Source organism: Bos indicus x Bos taurus, chromosome 18 (genome assembly GCF_003369695.1).
Source record: "Bos indicus x Bos taurus breed Angus x Brahman F1 hybrid chromosome 18, Bos_hybrid_MaternalHap_v2.0, whole genome shotgun sequence".
In the NCBI taxonomy this organism is placed as follows: Eukaryota; Metazoa; Chordata; class Mammalia; order Artiodactyla; family Bovidae; genus Bos; species Bos indicus x Bos taurus.
The window spans coordinates 26,256,203-26,274,748 of record NC_040093.1 but is presented as its reverse complement, the minus strand read 5'-3'; the positions used below and the strand labels follow the sequence as shown (position 1 = coordinate 26,274,748).

General features: G+C 41.6%; 1 protein-coding gene across 1 annotated transcript in view; it reads left to right on the top strand.

Moving 5' to 3' along the window:
* The first annotated feature begins 4,127 nt into the window (after window positions 1-4,127).
* The window catches only part of LOC113876631 (zinc finger protein 23), a 37,672-nt gene continuing 23,253 nt past the window's right edge, over window positions 4,128-18,546 (top strand). Inside the window, exons 1-5 of the mRNA XM_027516066.1 lie at window positions 4,128-4,178; window positions 6,788-6,851; window positions 9,458-9,584; window positions 10,129-10,242; window positions 11,358-12,074. Coding sequence (XP_027371867.1) covers window positions 6,819-6,851; window positions 9,458-9,584; window positions 10,129-10,242; window positions 11,358-12,074 — 991 coding nt within the window. The 5' untranslated portion in view covers window positions 4,128-4,178; window positions 6,788-6,818. The remainder of the gene's footprint in view (window positions 4,179-6,787; window positions 6,852-9,457; window positions 9,585-10,128; window positions 10,243-11,357; window positions 12,075-18,546) is intronic.

Here is an 18,546-nt window from a genome sequence, read left to right as displayed (position 1 = left end):
TGAGCCATAAAGCAAATTCCTGTTGGCTATCTATTTTACATATGGTAATTAAGTTTCCATGTTACTCTTTCCATACATCTCACCCTCTCCTCCCCTTTCCCCATGTCCATAAGTCTATTCTCTATGTCTGTTTCTCCACTGCTTCCCTGTAAATAAATTATTCAGTACCATTTTTCTGGATTCCGTATATATGCATTAGAATATGATATTTCTCTTTCTGACTCACTTCAGTCTGTATAATAGGTTCTAGGTTCACCCATCTCATCAGAACTGACTCAAATGCGTTCCTTTTTATGGCTGGGTATTATACCATTGTGTATATGTACCACAACTTCTTTATCCATTCATCTGTTGATGGACATCTAGGTTGTGTCCATGTTCTAGCTACTGTAAATAGTGCTGCAATGAACAATGGGATACATGTGTCTTTTTCAATTTTGGTTTCCTCAGGGTATATGCCTAGGAGTGGGATTGCTGGGTCATTTGGTGGTTTTATTCCTAGTTTTTAAAGGAATCTCCATACCGTCTTCCATAGTGGCTGTATAATTTACATTCCCCCCAACAGTGCAAAAACATTCCCTTTTCTCCTCACCCTCTCCAGCATTTATTGTTTGTAGACTATTTGATGATGACCATTCTGACTGGTGTGAGGTGATATCTCATTGTGGTTTTGATTTGCATTTCTCTAATGATGAGTGATGTTGAGCATCTTTTCATGTGTTTGTTAGCCATCTGTAGGTCTTCTTTGGAGAAATGTCTGTTTAGGTCTTTTCCCCACTTTTTCATTGGGTTGTTTGTTTTTCTGGCATTGAGTTGTATGAGCTGCTTGTATATTTTGGAAATTAATCCTTTGTCAGTTGTTTCATTTGCTATTATTTTCTCCCATTCTGAGGGTTGTCTTTTCACCTTGCTTATAGTTTCCTTTGCTGTGCAAAAGCTTTTACATTTAATCAGGTCCCACTTGTTTACTTTTGTTTTTATTTTGGTTACTCTAGGAGGTGGGTCATAGAGGATCTCGGCTTTGATTTATGTCATTGAGTGTTCTGCCTGTGTTTTCCTCTAAGAGTTTTATAGTTTCTGGTCTTACATATAGGTCTTTAATCCATTTTGAGTTTATCTTTGTGTATGGTGTTAGGAAGTGTTCTAATTTCATTCTTTTACATGTTGCTGTCCAGTTTTCCCAGCACTGTTTATTGAAGAGGCTGTCTTTGCCTCATTGTATGTTCTTGCCTCCTTTGTCAAAAATAAGGTACCCATAGGTGCATGGGTTTATTTCTGGGCTTTCTATCTTGTTCCATTGGTCTGTATTTCTGTTTTTGTGCCAGTGCCATACTGTCTTGATGACTAGCTTTGTAGTATAATCTGAGGTCAGGAAGGTTGATTCCTCCAGCTCAATTCTTCTTTCTCAAGATGCTTTGGCTATTTGGGGTCTTTTGTGTTTCCATATGAATTGTGAAATTTTTGTTCTAGTTCTGTGAAAAAAATGCCATTGGTAATTTGATAGGGATCTCATTGAATCTGTAGATTGCATTTGGTAGTATAGTCATTTTCACAATATTGATTCTTCCTACCCAGGAACATGGAATATCTCTCCATCTGTTTACGTCATCTTTGACTTCTTTCATCAGTGTCTTATAATTTTATGTGTACAGTTCTTTTGTCTCCTTCAGATCAGATCAGTCACTCAATCGTCTCTGACTCTCTGCAACCCCATGAATCGCAGCATGCCAGGCCTCCCTGTCCATCACCAACTCCCAGAGTTCACTCAGACTCACGTCCATCGAGTCAGTGATGCCATCCAGCCATCTCATCCTCTGTCGTCCCCTTCTCCTCCTGCCCCCAATCCCTCCCAGCATCAGACTCTTTTCCAATGAGTCAACTCTTCGCATGAGGTGGCCAAAGTACTGGAGTTTCAGCTTTAGCATCATTCCTTCCAAAGAAATCCCAGGACTGATCTCCTTCAGAATGGACTGGTTGGATCTCCTTGCAGTCCAAGGGACTCTCAAGAGTCTTCTCCAACACCACAGTTCAAAAGCATCAATTCTTTGGCGCTCAGTCTTCTTCACAGTCCAACTCTCACATCCATACATGACCATAGGAAAAACCATAGCCTTGACTAGACGAACCTTTGTTGGCAAAGTAATGTCTCTGCTTTTGAATATGCTATCTAGGTTGGTCATAACTTTCCTTCCAAGGAGTAAGCGTCTTTTAATTTCATGGCTGCAAGTCACCATCTGTAGTGATTTTGGAGCCCCAAAAAATAAAGTCTGACACTGTTTCCACTGTTTCCCCATCTATTTCCCATGAAGTGGTGGGACCGGATGCCATGATCTTCGTTTTCTGAATGTGAGCTTTAAGCCAACGTTTTCACTCTCCTCTTTCACTTTCATCAAGAGGCTTTTGAGTTCCTCTTCACTTTCCGCCATAAGGGTGGTATCATCTGCATATCTGAGGTTATTGATATTTCTCCTGGCAATCTTGATTCCAGCTTGTGTTTCTTCCAGTCCAGCGTTTCTCATGATGTACTCTGCATATAAGTTAAATAAACAGGGTGACAGTATACAGCCTTGACGAACTCCTTTTCCTATTTGGAACCAGTCTGTTGTTCCATGTCCAGTTGTAACTGTTGCTTCCTGACCTGCATACAAATTTCTCAAGAGGCAGATCAGGTTAGGTAAGTTTATTCCTAGATATTTAATTGTTTGTTGCAGTGATGAATGGGATTGATTCCTTAATTTTTCTGATTTTTCATTGTTAGATACAGAAATGCAAATGATTTATGTCTATTGATTTTGTATCCTGCAACTTTGCTAAATTCACTGATTAGCTCTAGTAATTTTCTGATACCATCTTTAGGGTTTTCTATGTACAATATCATGTCATCTGCAAACAGTGAGAGCTTTACTTCTTCTTTTCCAATCTGGATTCATTTTATTTCTTTTCCTTCTCTGATTGCTGTAGCTAGGACTTCCAGAACTATGTTGAATAATAGTGGTGAAATTGGACACCCTTGTTAGAATTTATTTTAGTATGGCGTGAAGAATCTTATTTTCTTTTCCTATTGTAATATCCAAATGTTTCAGCATAGTTTACTAAGAAACCCCTCCTTTCTCCACTGCTTTTTTTCAGCTCTATCAAATGATTGACATACAATTGAATTGAATCAGCTTGTTGATTTCTGTTAAAGGGTCTTGCTGGGGATTTTGATTGGATTGCTTTAAATACATAGAGCAATTTGGGGATAATTGACATCTTAGTACTGGTTTTTCAATCAGTGAACAGAGTATCTCTCTCAGTTTATTAGGTGTTCTTTCATCTCTTCTATCATAATTTTCATCATGTGTATCTTACACATATTTTGTTAGATTTATACCTATTTCATGTTTTCTGTGCTGTTGTAAATGGTACTATTTAAAAAATTTTATTGTAGTACAGGAAATTTTATTGCTGCATATTTCAGTTTCCATAGTTTTATCTTTTTGCACCTTTAACTCTGTGATCTTGCTAAACTCACTTGTTAGTTCTAGCAGTTTTGTAGCGTTCTTTGGATTTTTTTTTAATGTAGATAATAACGTCCTCTGCAAATCTTAACAGTTTTATTTCTAATCTCTATGCCTTTTATTTCCTTTTCTGGCCTTTCTGCACTTGCTAGGACTCCAGTGAGATGTTGAATAATAGTGGGAAGAGCTGTCATACCTGCCTTGTTGCCAATCTTAGAGGGAAGGCATTCTGTCTCTGACCATTATGTTTTCAGCAGCAAAGACATAATCACGTCAAATCATATCAATATACACACTGCAACAAAACAGTTTAAATACTTTTGGGTCGGCTAAGGCAAAAATGATCGTGCATGAAACCGAAGTTCCCCTATAACTGCAATTGTAATGTGATAGGAAAACGTAGGATTCCTATTGCTGACAAAGTCAGCACTGCTGATACTGTTGTGGTCCTCGCCAACACAAAATGGAAGGAAATTCTAAATTTCAGCTAGAGATTAGCTTAACGATAAGCTTTTTCTATTTGATATCGTCCGTTAAAGTCACGCGCCTGGAGAGGAAAGCCAGGGACCACAGAGACGTGTGCTGTGGCTTCCTAGAGAGGAAGTTCGCGATACTTGGGTGCCACGGCCGACGTAGTGACGCACTTCTGCTCACACCACATATTGCCCTTTTCCTGAGGTGAGTTTCTGGGTCTTGTCGCCTCAGCGAGCCTGCTGGGAGCACACCTTTCACCCTGGAGAAGGCTGTCCGCTTAGTCCCTCGTGTCCAGGTGGAGGGAGTCGGGCGGCGCCACCTGGTCCGGGGAGCTAACGCGCCCGCCGGCCAGTCTCCCCCAGCCCGCGGTGCCTTCGCCCCAGTCCTTAGTGGCCGCCTTGTGTAAGGCTGTGGATGAAAAGGAGACGCCGTTTGATCTCACACAGCCACAGCCTCCCCTGCTCCCTGGGCTGCTGCTGCTGCTGCTAAGTCGTTTCACTCGTGTCCGACTCTGTGCGACCCCATAGACCGCAGCCCACCAGGCTCCCCCGTCCCTGGGATTCTCCAGGCAAGAACACTGGAGTGGGTTGCCATTTCCTTCTCCAATGCTTGAAAGTGGAAAGTGAAGTCGCTCAGTCGTGTCCGAATCTTCGCAACCCCATGGACTGCAGCCCACCAGGCTTCTCCGTCCATGGGACCCTCCAGGCAAGAGTACTGGAGTGGGGTGCCATTGCCTTCTCCCTGGGCTAGCAACTACTAACTGAGCCGCTAAATGCTAGTTGCTGTTCTAGGTTCCCAAGATGCAGCTGCGAATGAGAGGGCCGTGGGCCCCTCTCCCAGGGACCTTTCAGTTTAATTAAAAGTCCTCTGTTAATCCAGTGCGATCATTCTTGACGTGCACAAGTTCTTGCAGGACTTGATCTCTTACAACTTCACCTTCGTCTTAAGCACATTCCCCTTGATTCTTTGGACTTTCACTTCAAGAACATGTTTCTGCACATACTGTTAACTTTGGAAAGATTTTCCTTTCAACTTGAGTAATTCCTATTCTTAAGCTTCCGCATCTAGGATAAGGTATCCCTGTCACTAGTCACGATTGTGGTCTTAAAGCTAATTCCGAGGATCTTTGATTCTTATTTGTGTTTCTTTTAGTTTAAGCCCCGTGAAGGAAGGGATCACACCCTTCTTTCTCTACTGTTTGTCCTGTGTCTCACACTTGGCCTGGAATGAAATAAGTTTGTGATAAATGTTGGATAAAGAAAACACAGTGTCTTAAACGGAGAGAGGTGGTATACAAGAAAGAGAATACAGTGCTAGTGGAGTGTGTAGCCAGGGGCCCTGACCTGGTCTGTAGAGACAGGCTGTGGTGAGCTGGCAGTTACCTATATGAACAGAGGGCCGACTTCTGAAAAGTGTTGCACACAGTCTATCAGTTACAAAGGTTCTAAAGGTTGGAGAAGAGTGGTTCATGCAGAGGAAACAGCAGGTACAAAGGTCCTAAATTAGCATTATAGAGAAGCTGAAAGGCCAGTGTGGCAGATGAGGCTAGCAGGAAATGGCCACATGCAGTGAATTTCATTTGGGAAAACCCTGGCTTTTTGGTAGGATATGACTGCGGAACAAGAATACAAAGTGTCTGTAGGGGATCAGCCCTGGGATTTCTTTGGAAGGAATGATGCTAAAGCTGAAACTCCAGTACTTTGGCCACCTCATGCGAAGAGTTGACTCATTGGAAAAGACTGATGCTGGGAGGGATTGGGGGCAGGAGGAGAAGGGGACGACAGAGGATGAGATGGCTGGATGGCATCACTGACTCGATGGACGTGAGTCTGAGTGAACTCCGGGAGTTGGTGATGGACAGGGAGGCCCGGTGTGCTGCGATTCATAGGGTCGCAAAGAGTCGGACACGACTGAGCGACTGATCTGATCTGATCTGATCTGTAGGGGATGATATAATTAAAGTGGTGACCCAGACATTTTTGCCTGTTGAAGTGGTCTTTTCATGGTCTTTTGCTAATTGGTTTCTGGTTATCACTGGGTCCTAGAAGAGGGTGGTGAACAGAAAAAGATGTGTGCCCCAAGATCAAGAAAAGGAAACCTTACTTTAAGATGATTTTTCTGATTTGGGGGGCTACCTTTATCTGTTTTTTTAGCCTTAGAATCCCTTTATTGAGTTCTAAAAGAAAAAATCCTGTTGGGATTACTGTTGGAAGCAATTTGATGTAGTTATTAAAAGCTTGGCCTCTGGAAATCAGGCCCATCTGGTTTGGGATCCAAGTTCATCCATCCACTGGCTGAGTGACCTTCATAGAGAAAATTATTCTCTTAAGACTGTTTTCTTATTTGGGAAAAAGAAAAGGTTTAAAGAATTATTGAGGTGATTGAATGAGTGGATATATATTTATCATCCAAAAACATATTTCTTTTTTTTTAACCATTTATGTTCTCAGTAAAAGTTTATTTTTAAAAATAAAGATCTAGGTTGCTTCTTACAGGGTTTGCTTTGAGTTTTCTGATGTCTTGCTTGTTTGCTTTTTGTGTATTCGTGTTCCCCTGTTCTCATGTCTTAGGACAGACAGTGTTGCACGATGTTGGTGAGTACAAGCTCTGGTACCCAAGGTCAAGTTACTTACCTTTCAAAATCTTAATTTCCTAAGAATTCAAACCTCATGGCATATTGTGGGGAAATATTCATATACCATTTACTCAGTGGCATTTAGTAAATGGTTGTTGCTGTTATTGGCAGATTTGTTTTAAAAAAGAGCCTTTTTCTGGATTGGCTCACTTTTGTTTCTCTTTGCTTCTTCCCTCAGCCCCTGCCCTTCATTGAGAGAGAGCTCAATAATGGCTGTCATGCCCCTGAAAGTCTGGCACCAGGTGAGCTGTGATTCCCTCAGGTCAGCCTTGGAGAGATCTGATGTGAAGAAAGAGGGGGATGAGAGAGATGATTCTGGCAAGAAGTCTTAGAGCCTAAGCAATCGGAAGACCCTTGTTGATTCTCATCAGTAGGACTGGATGCTGGGGGAAAGCTGATGACGCGGGAATGAGCAGCCAGAAGTCCAGCAACAGTGGGTGCGTAGAGTGTCCAGGGATGCAAAAGGATAGTCTCCTGTACTCTGAGGATCTCTGTTGAGCTAGTGGGTTCCCAGGTTTAGTGGTTCCTCCTGCAGAGGGCCCTGTGAGAATGAGGGACTCAGATTGGCATTGTAGGTGTCCATTACACAGTGGGAGTAATCAAGATCAGGGAGACCACAAGGTTTTTGGGAAGCAGGGGTAGAGCAGTAGCGAGAAGAAGACAAGAAGAAGGGAGCTTGTACCATTTATTCAGAAGTTGACTTGGCTAATCAAGGCAGGGGCCTATGACAGGAAAAATCTGCACTAGGACAAAACACCTGAAGTTAGGGATCCTATAAAGCCTCTGTGACATTGTGGCCTTGAGCCAGTCACTTAGCTTCTTTGCACCTTAACTTCATCTGTAAAGTGAACATTAAATACATATATAGGATAAGGAAATTGATTTCTTGAGTTGATTTCACTTTTTGAGACTGATGAATTGCTGGGTGTTCCTTAACTATTTCCTTCTTTCTGAGATTTATTTATCTACTAACTCAGCATCTATGAACCATATCCCAGGTCCCTGTCCTGGATTTCTGATATCTGGCTTGTCCCTCTGCCTGACATTGTCTACCCTGCTGCTCCCATCTTCTGATATTACAAAAGTTGTCAGTTACTGGTATCACCGGGTCACAAGCCTGACCACTCAGTTTCTAGGTTGCTGAGTAGTTGTTGACTCTGTTCTCGCTTGATACCATTTTCAGAGTCTGACTCTTTCTGGCTACTCTATCTTCCATTTGTCCCATCTTTTATATTGACCTCCTTCAGGGTTTATCATTCCTTTTCTTAGATTTTGTTTGCAGAGCTTCCTAGATAGTTTATCTGTACAGTCTTGTGCTTTCCCCTCATCATTTGTTACCTGATAGAGCTTGGTTTCCTGAGCTCGGATTTTATCCTGTAGTCCAGGATTCTTGGACTTTAGTGCACATAAGAATCACCTGGAGGGCTTATGAAAGCACAGATTGGACTCGGATGGGGCCTGTGAATTTGCCTTTCTGGCAAGTTCCTAGGTGATCCTGCTAGTGTGGTGGGCTACCACACCTTGAGAACCATTGTTGTAGTTCCTGATGACTCATTCAAGGAAGTCATTCAGTTGACTGAGTCAGTTTGTCCTTACAAGTCCATGATTGTATAGCTGGCTGAGGATGGATTCAATGCAGGACAGGCCTAGAATTGGAGTTAAGTATTCCTAGCAGGTACTAGTGAACTGATTGTATGATAGTGAAGAGGAATCCGATTCCAGAAATATTTAGAAAATAAAATTGACAGGATTTGATTACTGACTACTTATTGGAAATGAGCAGTGAGTAGGGCAAATTAGTCCTGGATGAATCTCAAATTTCTAACTTAGGAGACTGGGATGAAATTCATACTATTTCTGTGTTGAGAAACAACACTTTCACTCTCTGTGCTGGTTAGTTACATGAAGATAGAGCAGTTTGGCAGGAGGCAGATAGAGTGGATTCATTTGGTGTTAGATGGTGACAGTGCTGACGAGATCTGCAGAGTCAAGTTGAGGTATTAAAAGGTGGAGGGGCATTCCCTGCATATTTAGGAAACCAAGTTTGATACCAAAGTCTGGGGAATGAATAAAAATTCTAAGCCAGATCCTGAGCTTTCTGGCAAGGTAGAGTGGGGCCATCAGGGATGGGAAACAGTGGCTATTGAAAAAGCATGATACTTAGTTGACAGAAACATTTACAGATTGTTTTGGAGGTGTATGAAGAAAAGCAGTTAAAAGAACTACCCAGCAGCAATTTGATTCCAGAAGCATATTCTCCCAGGAAAACCCATCTGGAAGCAGAATACACTGTCCCATGCAGCACTGAGTTCTCTCTGCTGGACATTCTTGAGCACAGGCTGCACAACCCCTTCTTCAAGCAGGAGATGAGGGTCGGATGAGGCCAGTCATCAGGGCAAACCATGACTCTGTTCCTGTCATTTGAACTTGAGGTCTGGGGTAGAATGAGCATGCGTGGGGAGCATATGGATTGATTGGGCACATGGGGCAATGAAGGGGAACAGGTTGGTCCTCCAATGTCACTTCTGAGTAGGTGTCTGAAGAGATTAAAGCTAACTGTTAGCTTGTAGGTGCAACAATAAAAGATTGAAAGTTTTATAGAATCAAAGAGATTTTGCTCTAGGGATTTTAATTCATGGGAGACTTTCCAGGGTTTTCAAAACATGATGTTATGTTTCATGAGACTAAATTTTGTGTCCAAATGGAAGCTCTAACTTTTAGTGAGAGAAGTTCCAGATTTTTTGTTGTAGCAACAGTCATTTAACAATCAGCTCACTGTCCCTGTCCCTGTGCCCCACACCCTGAGCCAGAGAATTGGCTCTGGCATAGCAGGAACCTCTTGTTTTAGGAGGTAGTGACCTTTGAGGATGTGGCTGTTTACTTCACCCGGACAGAATGGGCTGGCCTTTCTCCTGCACAGAGGGCCCTGTACAGAAGTGTGATGCTGGAGATCTATAGGAGCTTGACATCCTTGGGTAAGGCTGCTTTTCTCTTGGTGCTCAGATCTGTGCTTTCCTGTTTCCTTTTTTCCTCCTTATCAGCCAGGGGTGTGGTGTGGAAAGTGGGGAATTATCTCTTATACCCTCCATGGTCCTGGGACTGAGACCAAATGACCCACTTGAGAGGTATTGGGTAAGTCTTGGGTCAGTTTGGTCCCAATGTAGGGAATTGTTGTCGCCTGGTATGAGTATGCTCCATCCTCCCAGGGCTTCTGCAGGGTAAGTAGTGTCTGTTGTTAGATAAGTTTTCGCCTTACTTTTGTCTCCCTGTAGTCTAGGGAAGGGTATGACCCCTTCCCTTTGTTTGCATATGTCCCTCAGGATCACTAACTTACTCGTGGGTCTAGTTTTAGGAAGCCATCACAAATGCTTATTTTCCACTTAAGCAAAAATCTTGGCTTTCCCCAGTCCTGAGCCCTTTACTGTGGATCTGTTCTAGTCTCACTGAGAGTCTTGAGCTTTTCATTCTTTTGACACAGCAGACACAGGACTGACAGGTGCCATTTTCTGCCCTTTTCAGGATACCCAGTTCCCAAACCTGCGTTAATCTCACTTCTAGAGAGAGGGGATTTGCCTGTGGGCCTGGAGACACAGGATAATCCTCCTGCACAGGGTACCAGAGACATCTATAAAAGTAAGTGAGGCAGTGACTATAGAGCTTTACAGAGCAGTATGTTTTAAATGAACCATGCTGGGAAGGATTTAAATAGATGATTTCTTAAAATAGCCAAATATGAAACCATTTCCACCAACCATAACTCTTTTCCACATATTTCCAATTAATGCATCTCATAATTCTCAGATCTATTTCCTTGTCAACCGTTCTCTACCTGTAAATATTTGACACTTTGATTTTATTAGCCTTATCTGAACAGCAGGCTGATGTTGGGAGTTTAGTAATCTCTAAAATCTCTGTTGTGAAAGTGAAAGTGTTAGTCACTCAGTTATGTCCAACTCTTTGTAACCCAATGGACTGTAGCCCACCAGGCTCCTCTGTCCATGGAATTCTCCAGGCAAGAGTACTAGAGTAGGTAGCCATTTCCTTTTCCAGGGGATCTCCCCAACCCAAGGACTGAACCCAGGTTTCGTGCATTGCAGGCAAATTCGTTACTGACTGAGCCACCAAGGATAGTTACATATGGGGCATATGTTTTCAGATCCCCAGTGGATGCCTGAAACTGCAGGTAGTATCAAACCCTATGTAGTTATCCCTGGGTATCCACAGGGGATTGACTCCAGGACCTTTGTAACTGTGGGGTCTGCTTTCTTGGGTACAGAAAATCAACTATGTATCTATCATGTCTTTTTTTATATATGCATACCTGTGATAAATTAGACACAGTAAGAGAATATCCAGGTTGCCAGTGTCACTCCTCTTGCATGTTGGAGCCATTATGAAGTAAAATAAGGGTTACTTGAATACAAGTACTGAAATCCTGCAAAGGTCTATCTGATAACTGAATCAGCTACTTATTAATAGGCAGGTAGCATATACAAAAGGATGAGTTACATCTGGTTGGAGTAGGTTGGTGCTAGGTTTCATGCTATTCAGAACAGTGCACAATTTAAAACTTAAGGATTATTTATTTCTGGAACTTTACATTTAATATTTTTGGATTGTGGTTGACAGGGAAACTGAAACTATGGAAAGAGGGACTGCAGATAAGGGGAACCACTATAATTTTCAATATTCTTTTGTTTTTGCTATAATTCTTAGGTGGCATTTTTGTTTTCTGTTTGTTATATCAGATTCCAGGACCCACATGGACAGTGAGTTAACACCAACATGGGGAATTTCTGAAGAAAGAGACTTGATGATGTCACATGGGCCACAGAAGAATGTTCTTAACAAAAGCAGCTTCCTAGAAACATGTGAACTGGAGCAACACCAGGAAATCCCTACAGTGAAAAATATTAGAGGAAAGGTTCTAAGAATCCACTACGATAGGAAGCCCTTCAGATGTGAGGAGTGTGGGAAATGCTTCAGCTATTTTTCTTACTATGTTAGACATCAGAGAATCCACACTGGGGAGAAACCCTTTGAGTGTAATGAGTGTGGAAAAGCCTTTAATGGCAATTCTTCATTAATTCGACATCAGAGAATCCACACCGGTGAGAAACCCTATCAGTGTGAAGAGTGTGGGAGAGCCTTTAATGATAATGCAAATCTGATCAGGCATCAGAGAATCCACAGTGGGGACAGACCCTATCTCTGTAGGGAGTGTGGAAATGGTTTCACCAGTAGTTCTGAGTTTATTATACACCAGAGAATTCACACTGGAGAGAAACCTTATGAATGTAATGAGTGTGGAAAAGCTTTTGTTGGTAATTCACCACTTCTGCGACATCAGAAAATCCACACTGGAGAGAAACCATATGAGTGTAATGAGTGTGGAAAAAGCTTTGGAAGGACTTCTCATCTTAGTCAGCATCAGCGTATTCACACAGGGGAAAAGCCTTACTCTTGTACAATATGTGGGCAAGCCTTCAATTTCCATACAAAATTAACTCGGCACCAGCGAGTCCACAGTGAGGTGAAACCTTTTGACTGTATATGTTGTGGAAAAGTGTTTAGTACTCAGGCTCAGTTGAAAAGGCATCTAAGAATCCATATTCAGGAGACCTCCTGTGATGAGTGTGGAAAAGTCTTCACTAGCAAAAGAAATCTGCTTCAGCATCAAAGAGTCCATACTAGAAAGAAACCCCGTGAATACGTCAAGTATGAAAAAACCTTTAGGACATCTTCCCAGCTAGATTGTGCTCACCCTGGAGAGAAGCCTGTGCTGGATGTTGGTTGTTTTGGGCTCCCAGAATTTTTTACCCCCTTTTACTGGTAACAGTACACTATATTTCCTTTGCCTTCCATCTTCCACTCGGGTAGAATGTGTGACACAGGCCCAGCTTAGCTGCAGATTATTTCCCTCAAACTATAGCTGTTGGTTCACATGTCAGTAGATGACCCAGGATAGTCCAGTTAGAATCCCAGACTGAGTTAATAACCCTCCTAATGTTGAGCGTGGCCCTGGCCACAGCAACCAGACAGCAGACTGTGGCCCTGTAATCCTTTCACCTTCCAGTTGCAAACTTTTGGCATTTGTACTTTTTAAGAGTCAAAGATACGTGAACAATGCGGCCTCCTAATGGATGGTTTCACCGGCTTCCTGGTGTTTGGAGAACCATGTGCACCCATGTGGACTTTGGAAAGCCTGCCAGTTATGAATTCCATGGTATTGAATAATCCTTGAAACTCCCATTTCTTCATTGAGCAAGGATTTCCTTACACCCTTAGCATTTGGTGTCTGTTCTTTGCAGCACAGGGAGGAGAGGCTGGAAAAATGAGCGGTTTGGGGGAGTGGTTGATTAATGTGGCCGGGGGTAGGCTTGAAACCTGAGCTCCCACCTCCCAGGAACAAGAGAGGTCTGTGGGCCTTGCAAGGGCACAAGACCTGTTCTGAGCCAGTCTCTTGAGATGCAAGAACCTGATGTTCAAGGCTGGAGCCTGGAGTTTACCACCATCATCATCCTTGCTCTTCGGCAAATGGAAGAACTTGCTGTGGCTGGATAGCAAGAGCATTTGACAGGTAGCTGTAGCCACCGACTCTTAAGTAAATCTCTTTTTACCTTGTGCTTTAGATTCTGTGCTGTACAATGGGATCTGCTGCTTTCACCAAGCCAGAATCTGTCCACATGTCCAAGTACAGCACCTCAGCTTTCCTTAAGGAGCTACATCTCACGTGCTTCCAGTCCAGACAGTATCAGAGGGCTGACCCCACACTCCACCCATCTGGAAGATGCTTATATGATGCATGTCTAGCCAGTTCCATTTTCTGTCCTCTGATTGCTATGAGGGTGAGAATGTTATCCAAGCCAGGCCAAAGGCATTCCAAGTCATGAGTTTTCATGGAACCCTAGTGAAGGAGAAACCATTCCCAGTAGAATGGACTTTGAGCTTGTGTCATCCTGGAGGTGCTGGGTGAGAGACTGCCTGAGTGGAGTCACTGTAAGGCACTCAGCAGGACTGACAGTCAGAGAGGGGCCAGGTCACACACTATGTGAGCCCTTGGATCTGACACTTCTGAACCCACTCTTCAACTTGTCTCTTGTAAAGATTGCTTTCTATCATCTATAATATAATTATTTCACTTGAGTGTGTCTAGTCCCTTGTAATCAAAAAAGCCCTGACACATCAGGATCATTGATTGTTGAGGCTTCCTCTGGCATGGTGCCTCTGATGGGTGGGGCATGTTTAGGGGAGGTGGAGACAGTAGGAGCAGTCAGGTCTAAGGGGAGCTGCCAGACAGCTCTCCCTAATTTCTTGATGTCCCAGAACACTGAGAGGAGAACTAGCAGGGAGAAAGGGCCAGAGGATGGTCAGTTGGTCTGTTTGTATTTTCCGTATTTTAGGGTTTATTTTGTTTGTGTCTTTCACCTGTTGAAGTCTTTCAGCACATCTGCCAGAAACTCATGACAGCCTATTTACTTATTGGCTTCTTATACTGTATTTCATGAAAATCTATCAACTTTTTTTTTTACCTCTACCCTGAAACAACTGGTGATTCTTTAAGGACAAACATTTCCAGATTTCCAACAGAGTCATGACTGTCGCCAGGCCACTTTTATCAGCCTCATTGCCTTTTGTTTTTAAAAGTCCCTGTCTCTCCCTCCAGAATCTTTTTATTAAAACAGGAAGGTAGCTAGATATGGCAACCTACTGTACTATTTTGCCTGTGAAATTCCATGGACAGAGGAGCCTGTGTCCATGGGGTCACAAAGAGGCGAACATGACTGGGCAGCTAAACAACAAAAAAAGCTAGATGTGAGCAGAGAAAGGGGAGCATGGGCCAGATGGCAGGAAGCTATGCATCTTGTGCAGAGGAGAGGGGGATCCTTGGAACCTCCATACTGAAAGCCATACATTTGGAGATAAGTGTCCTGGAGGCAGAACAAAGAAATGTGGGGAAATGCAGGAATATCTGGTGTCTGAAAGTAACCTTTTGCTCATTATGCTTTCATTACAATAAAATAAGCCTTGCAGATAAGTGTCCATCCTGCACTGATGCCATGACATTTCTGATCAATGCTAAATAAGGACAAAAGTCCTTCTTTCCTCCAGGAAGATGGTGCTGCAATAAAAATCAGATAACTTGACCCCCAAACCCAGTGAATATTATGTTCCACATACCTGGCTTGCCAAAAAAACTCAGGGCAGCTATTCACCTGAGCCTGTCTGCTCTTCCCACTGGGAGGGTACTTTAACTTAAATAAATCCTTGATTTCTCTGTCTTATCTCTGAATTTTTCTGGGATAAAACAAGAACCTTTCACTAAGAACACTTTCAGGGTTACCTCAATCTGTCTTCCGAATAGCAATTCTTAGGACCCCAAATAAATTATTTTGTTTTTTGTCTCCTGCATTATGTTATTTTATATTTTAACACTTAGCAATATATATGTAGAGTCATCTTTGTCTCTGCTTGGGTTTGTGGTTCATTTCTTTGAATAGCTAAACTATTCCATTGCCTATGTAGGATGGGAAAAATGATTTTCCCTATACTTCATTCTTGGCTGAGGCCCCGTCTGTAGTGACCTCATAAAAAGGTAACTTCTGATGGATTTATAGATATGTGTTTGCAGTTTAAAAAATTAATCAGCCTAAAATAATTCTTACATTAAACAGGCATATTTGGGGTGCATATGCTCTTGCCCTTCACATGTCAGTGCCCCAATATGCTTATGCTTTCATCTACAGAAGAACATCCTAATATCTTTAAGCTTTTACCCATTATGAATACAGCTGATGTATATAATTTATGGCAGTTTGAACACAGTTTTTCAAAACAATTGTCTAAATACTGGAGGTCTGGTTTTTATATCCATGGTAGGACTTGTTTAGTTAAAGGAAAAATTTCCAAACTGTCTTCCAGAATGATTGTACCTGTACTCCACCAGCAGAGAAATAGAGTTCCTGTTCTTCCCCCCTCCAGCAATAGCTATTGTCATGTTTTGAAGTTTAGCAGTTCTAATAGATGTGCAGTACTGTCACGTTCTGATTTGTATCTCCCTAATGGTATGTGACGGAGAAGGCAATGGCACCGCACTCCAGTACTCTTGCCCGGAAAATCCCATGAATGGAGAAGCCTGGTAGGCTGCAGTCCATGGGGTCACTAAGATTCAGACACGACTGAGCGGCTTCAGTTGCACTTTTCACTTTCATGCACTGGAGAAGGCAATGGCAACCCACTCCAGTGTTCTTGCCTGGAGAATCCCAGGGACGGGGGAGCCTGGTGGGCTGCCGTCTATGGGGTCGCACAGAGTCAGACACGACTGAAGCGACTTAGCAGTAGCAGCAGCAATGGTATGTGATAGGGAAGGAAATGGCAACCCATTCCAGTATTCTTGCCTGGAGAGCCTCATGGACAGAGGAGCCTGATGGGGTACATACAGTCCATGGGGTTGCAGAGAATCAGACACGACTTACCAGCTGAACAACAACAGTTTTTGTGATGTTGAGTGTATTCTTGTGTGCTTATGTCTGCTCTGCATATCTTCTTTGGCCAGGAGTCTGTTCTGATCTTTGCCCATTTTTAATGAGGTTTTTTGTTCTAGAGTTCTTAGGACAAAATGAGAACAAATCCTTTACTAGATATGTGTTTTGCAAACATCTTTCTATTTGCGGGTTTGTCTTGGCTTTCTGAATAAGATCTTTCACAGAATAGAAGTTTCTAATTTTATAAAATCCACATTATTAACTTTTTTGTTATAGGCTTTTGGTGGTGTGTGTGAAAGTCATCCCCAGATCCAAGGTCATATAGATTCCTTTTTTTTATGTTTTCTTTCAGAATTTTTATAGTTTCCTAATTTAAGTTTGTCTGTGGACAATTTGGGGTAAGTTTGGGTGTAAGTTATAAAGTTTGTCTATATTCATTTCATCACATGTGTTTTCTAATTAATTACTTGGTGTATAGTGTCTAGTTTCCCTAACACCATTCTTTTCAGGGGACTGTCCATGTTGTATGTTCTTGGCCCTTTTCTCATGAATTAACTATCTGCATGTGAGTTTTTTGCTGGGCTTGCTCTGTATTCTTTTCCTTTATTGCACATCTGTGTTTGTGACAGTTCCACACTGTTTTTGTTACTTTAGCTCCACGATATAGTTTGAAGTCGGAGGCAGACTTCTGACCCAGCTGTTTTCTTTTTTCTCAGGATTTCTTTGGCTGTTCAGGGTCCTTTCTGGTTCCATACAAATATTAAGATGATTATTTCTAGTTTTATGAAAAAAGCCTTTGAAAATCTGATCAAGAATGCATTGAATCTACAGATGGCTTTGGGTAGAATGGACATTTTAGTAATAGTAATTCTTCCAGTACATGAGCTCAGAATATTTTTCTATTTTTTATGTCTTCTTTCATTTTTTAAATCAGGGCTTTATAGTTTTCCAAGTACAAGTAGGAGTCTCATATCCTTGGTTAAAATTATCCTAGATTTTCTTTTCTTTTCTATGAAGTTATAAGTAGGATTGCTTTTTAAATTTATCCTTCTCATGGTTCGTTATTAGTGCATAGAAAGTTAGCTGATTTTTATATATTAATTTTCTATTTTGCAACTTTATTGAATTTTATTCCAGCAATTTTTTTTTAATGTGAAGTGAAGTGGAAAATTGTAATTCAAAATCCCACTCTTGGGCTTTCCTGGTGGTTCAGTGGCTAAAACTCTGCTCCCAATGCAGGGAGTCTAGGCTTGCTCCCTGGTCAAGGAACTAGATCCCACATGCCACAACTAAGACCTGATGCCTCCAAATAAATTATTTTTAAAATTATTAAAAAAATAAAATCCCACTGTTTCTACTGTATTTCAGGTCATCCATAATACCAAAGACATGGTGGCTCCTAATGTAATCTTCTTATGATATGTCTTACTAACTTGTGGCCCCTACAAGGCCAGTTAATATCACAACTTTGGTTAAACTGGATCTAGGTAAGTCTCATTTATAACAGAGTTAAGGTCTTCTGTTTTTCTGGCATGGTATTGACATGGTTGTTTTGAAAAGTAAATTACCTTCTAATAATTTCACACAAAATTTCATAGCAGTAAAAAGTATTCACATTTGCCACTTCACACAGAATACTCTAGTATGTTTTACCCACAACAGAAATTCTCTCCTCAGAATGACACATAACCCTCCAATCAAGAAATTCTGTGGTTCCCACATTATAATTTAATCCACAAGCCCACTTCAACTTTTAACAGTTGTCCAAATGTGTGAAAATAATTTTTTCTGTTCTGATCCAGTTTTCTTGTTTTGGAATGATTACTTAGATTTTCCCTTATTTTTATAACCTTGATGGATTTAAAGCCCACAAGATGAACATGTGATCTGGGTGGCCTTCTCTATATGGCTTTTTTTCTACTGAGAACATTTTCAGTGTTCATCCATATTGTAACAATTATCAGTACTTAATTCATTTTTCTGTATTGTGATTAAAAATATATAACATGACAGTTACCATTTAAACATTTTAAGTGTACAGTTCTGTGGCATTACCTACCTTTATACTGTTGTACAAATATCCTCACCCTCCATCTCCAGAACTTTATCTTTCTCAAGTAAAACTATCTGTTAACATGGTGCCCTCAGCCCCTGGAAACCACATTATTTTTGTCCTCTCTGGATATCTGTGTAAGTGGAATTGTACAATATTTGTATTTCTGTGACTGACTTATTTCACTTAGTGTGGTGACTTCAAGCTTCATTCACGTTGTGGCATGTTTGAGAATTACTTTAGTTTTAAAGGCTGAATCATATCCCATTGTGTTTGTTCATTTGTACCATATCTTGTTTTTCATTCACCTTCATATCTTCATTTTCATTCAGTGGGTAGTTGAATTTCTTCCACCTTTGTCTATTGTGAATAATGCTGCTATGAAATGGTTGTACAAAT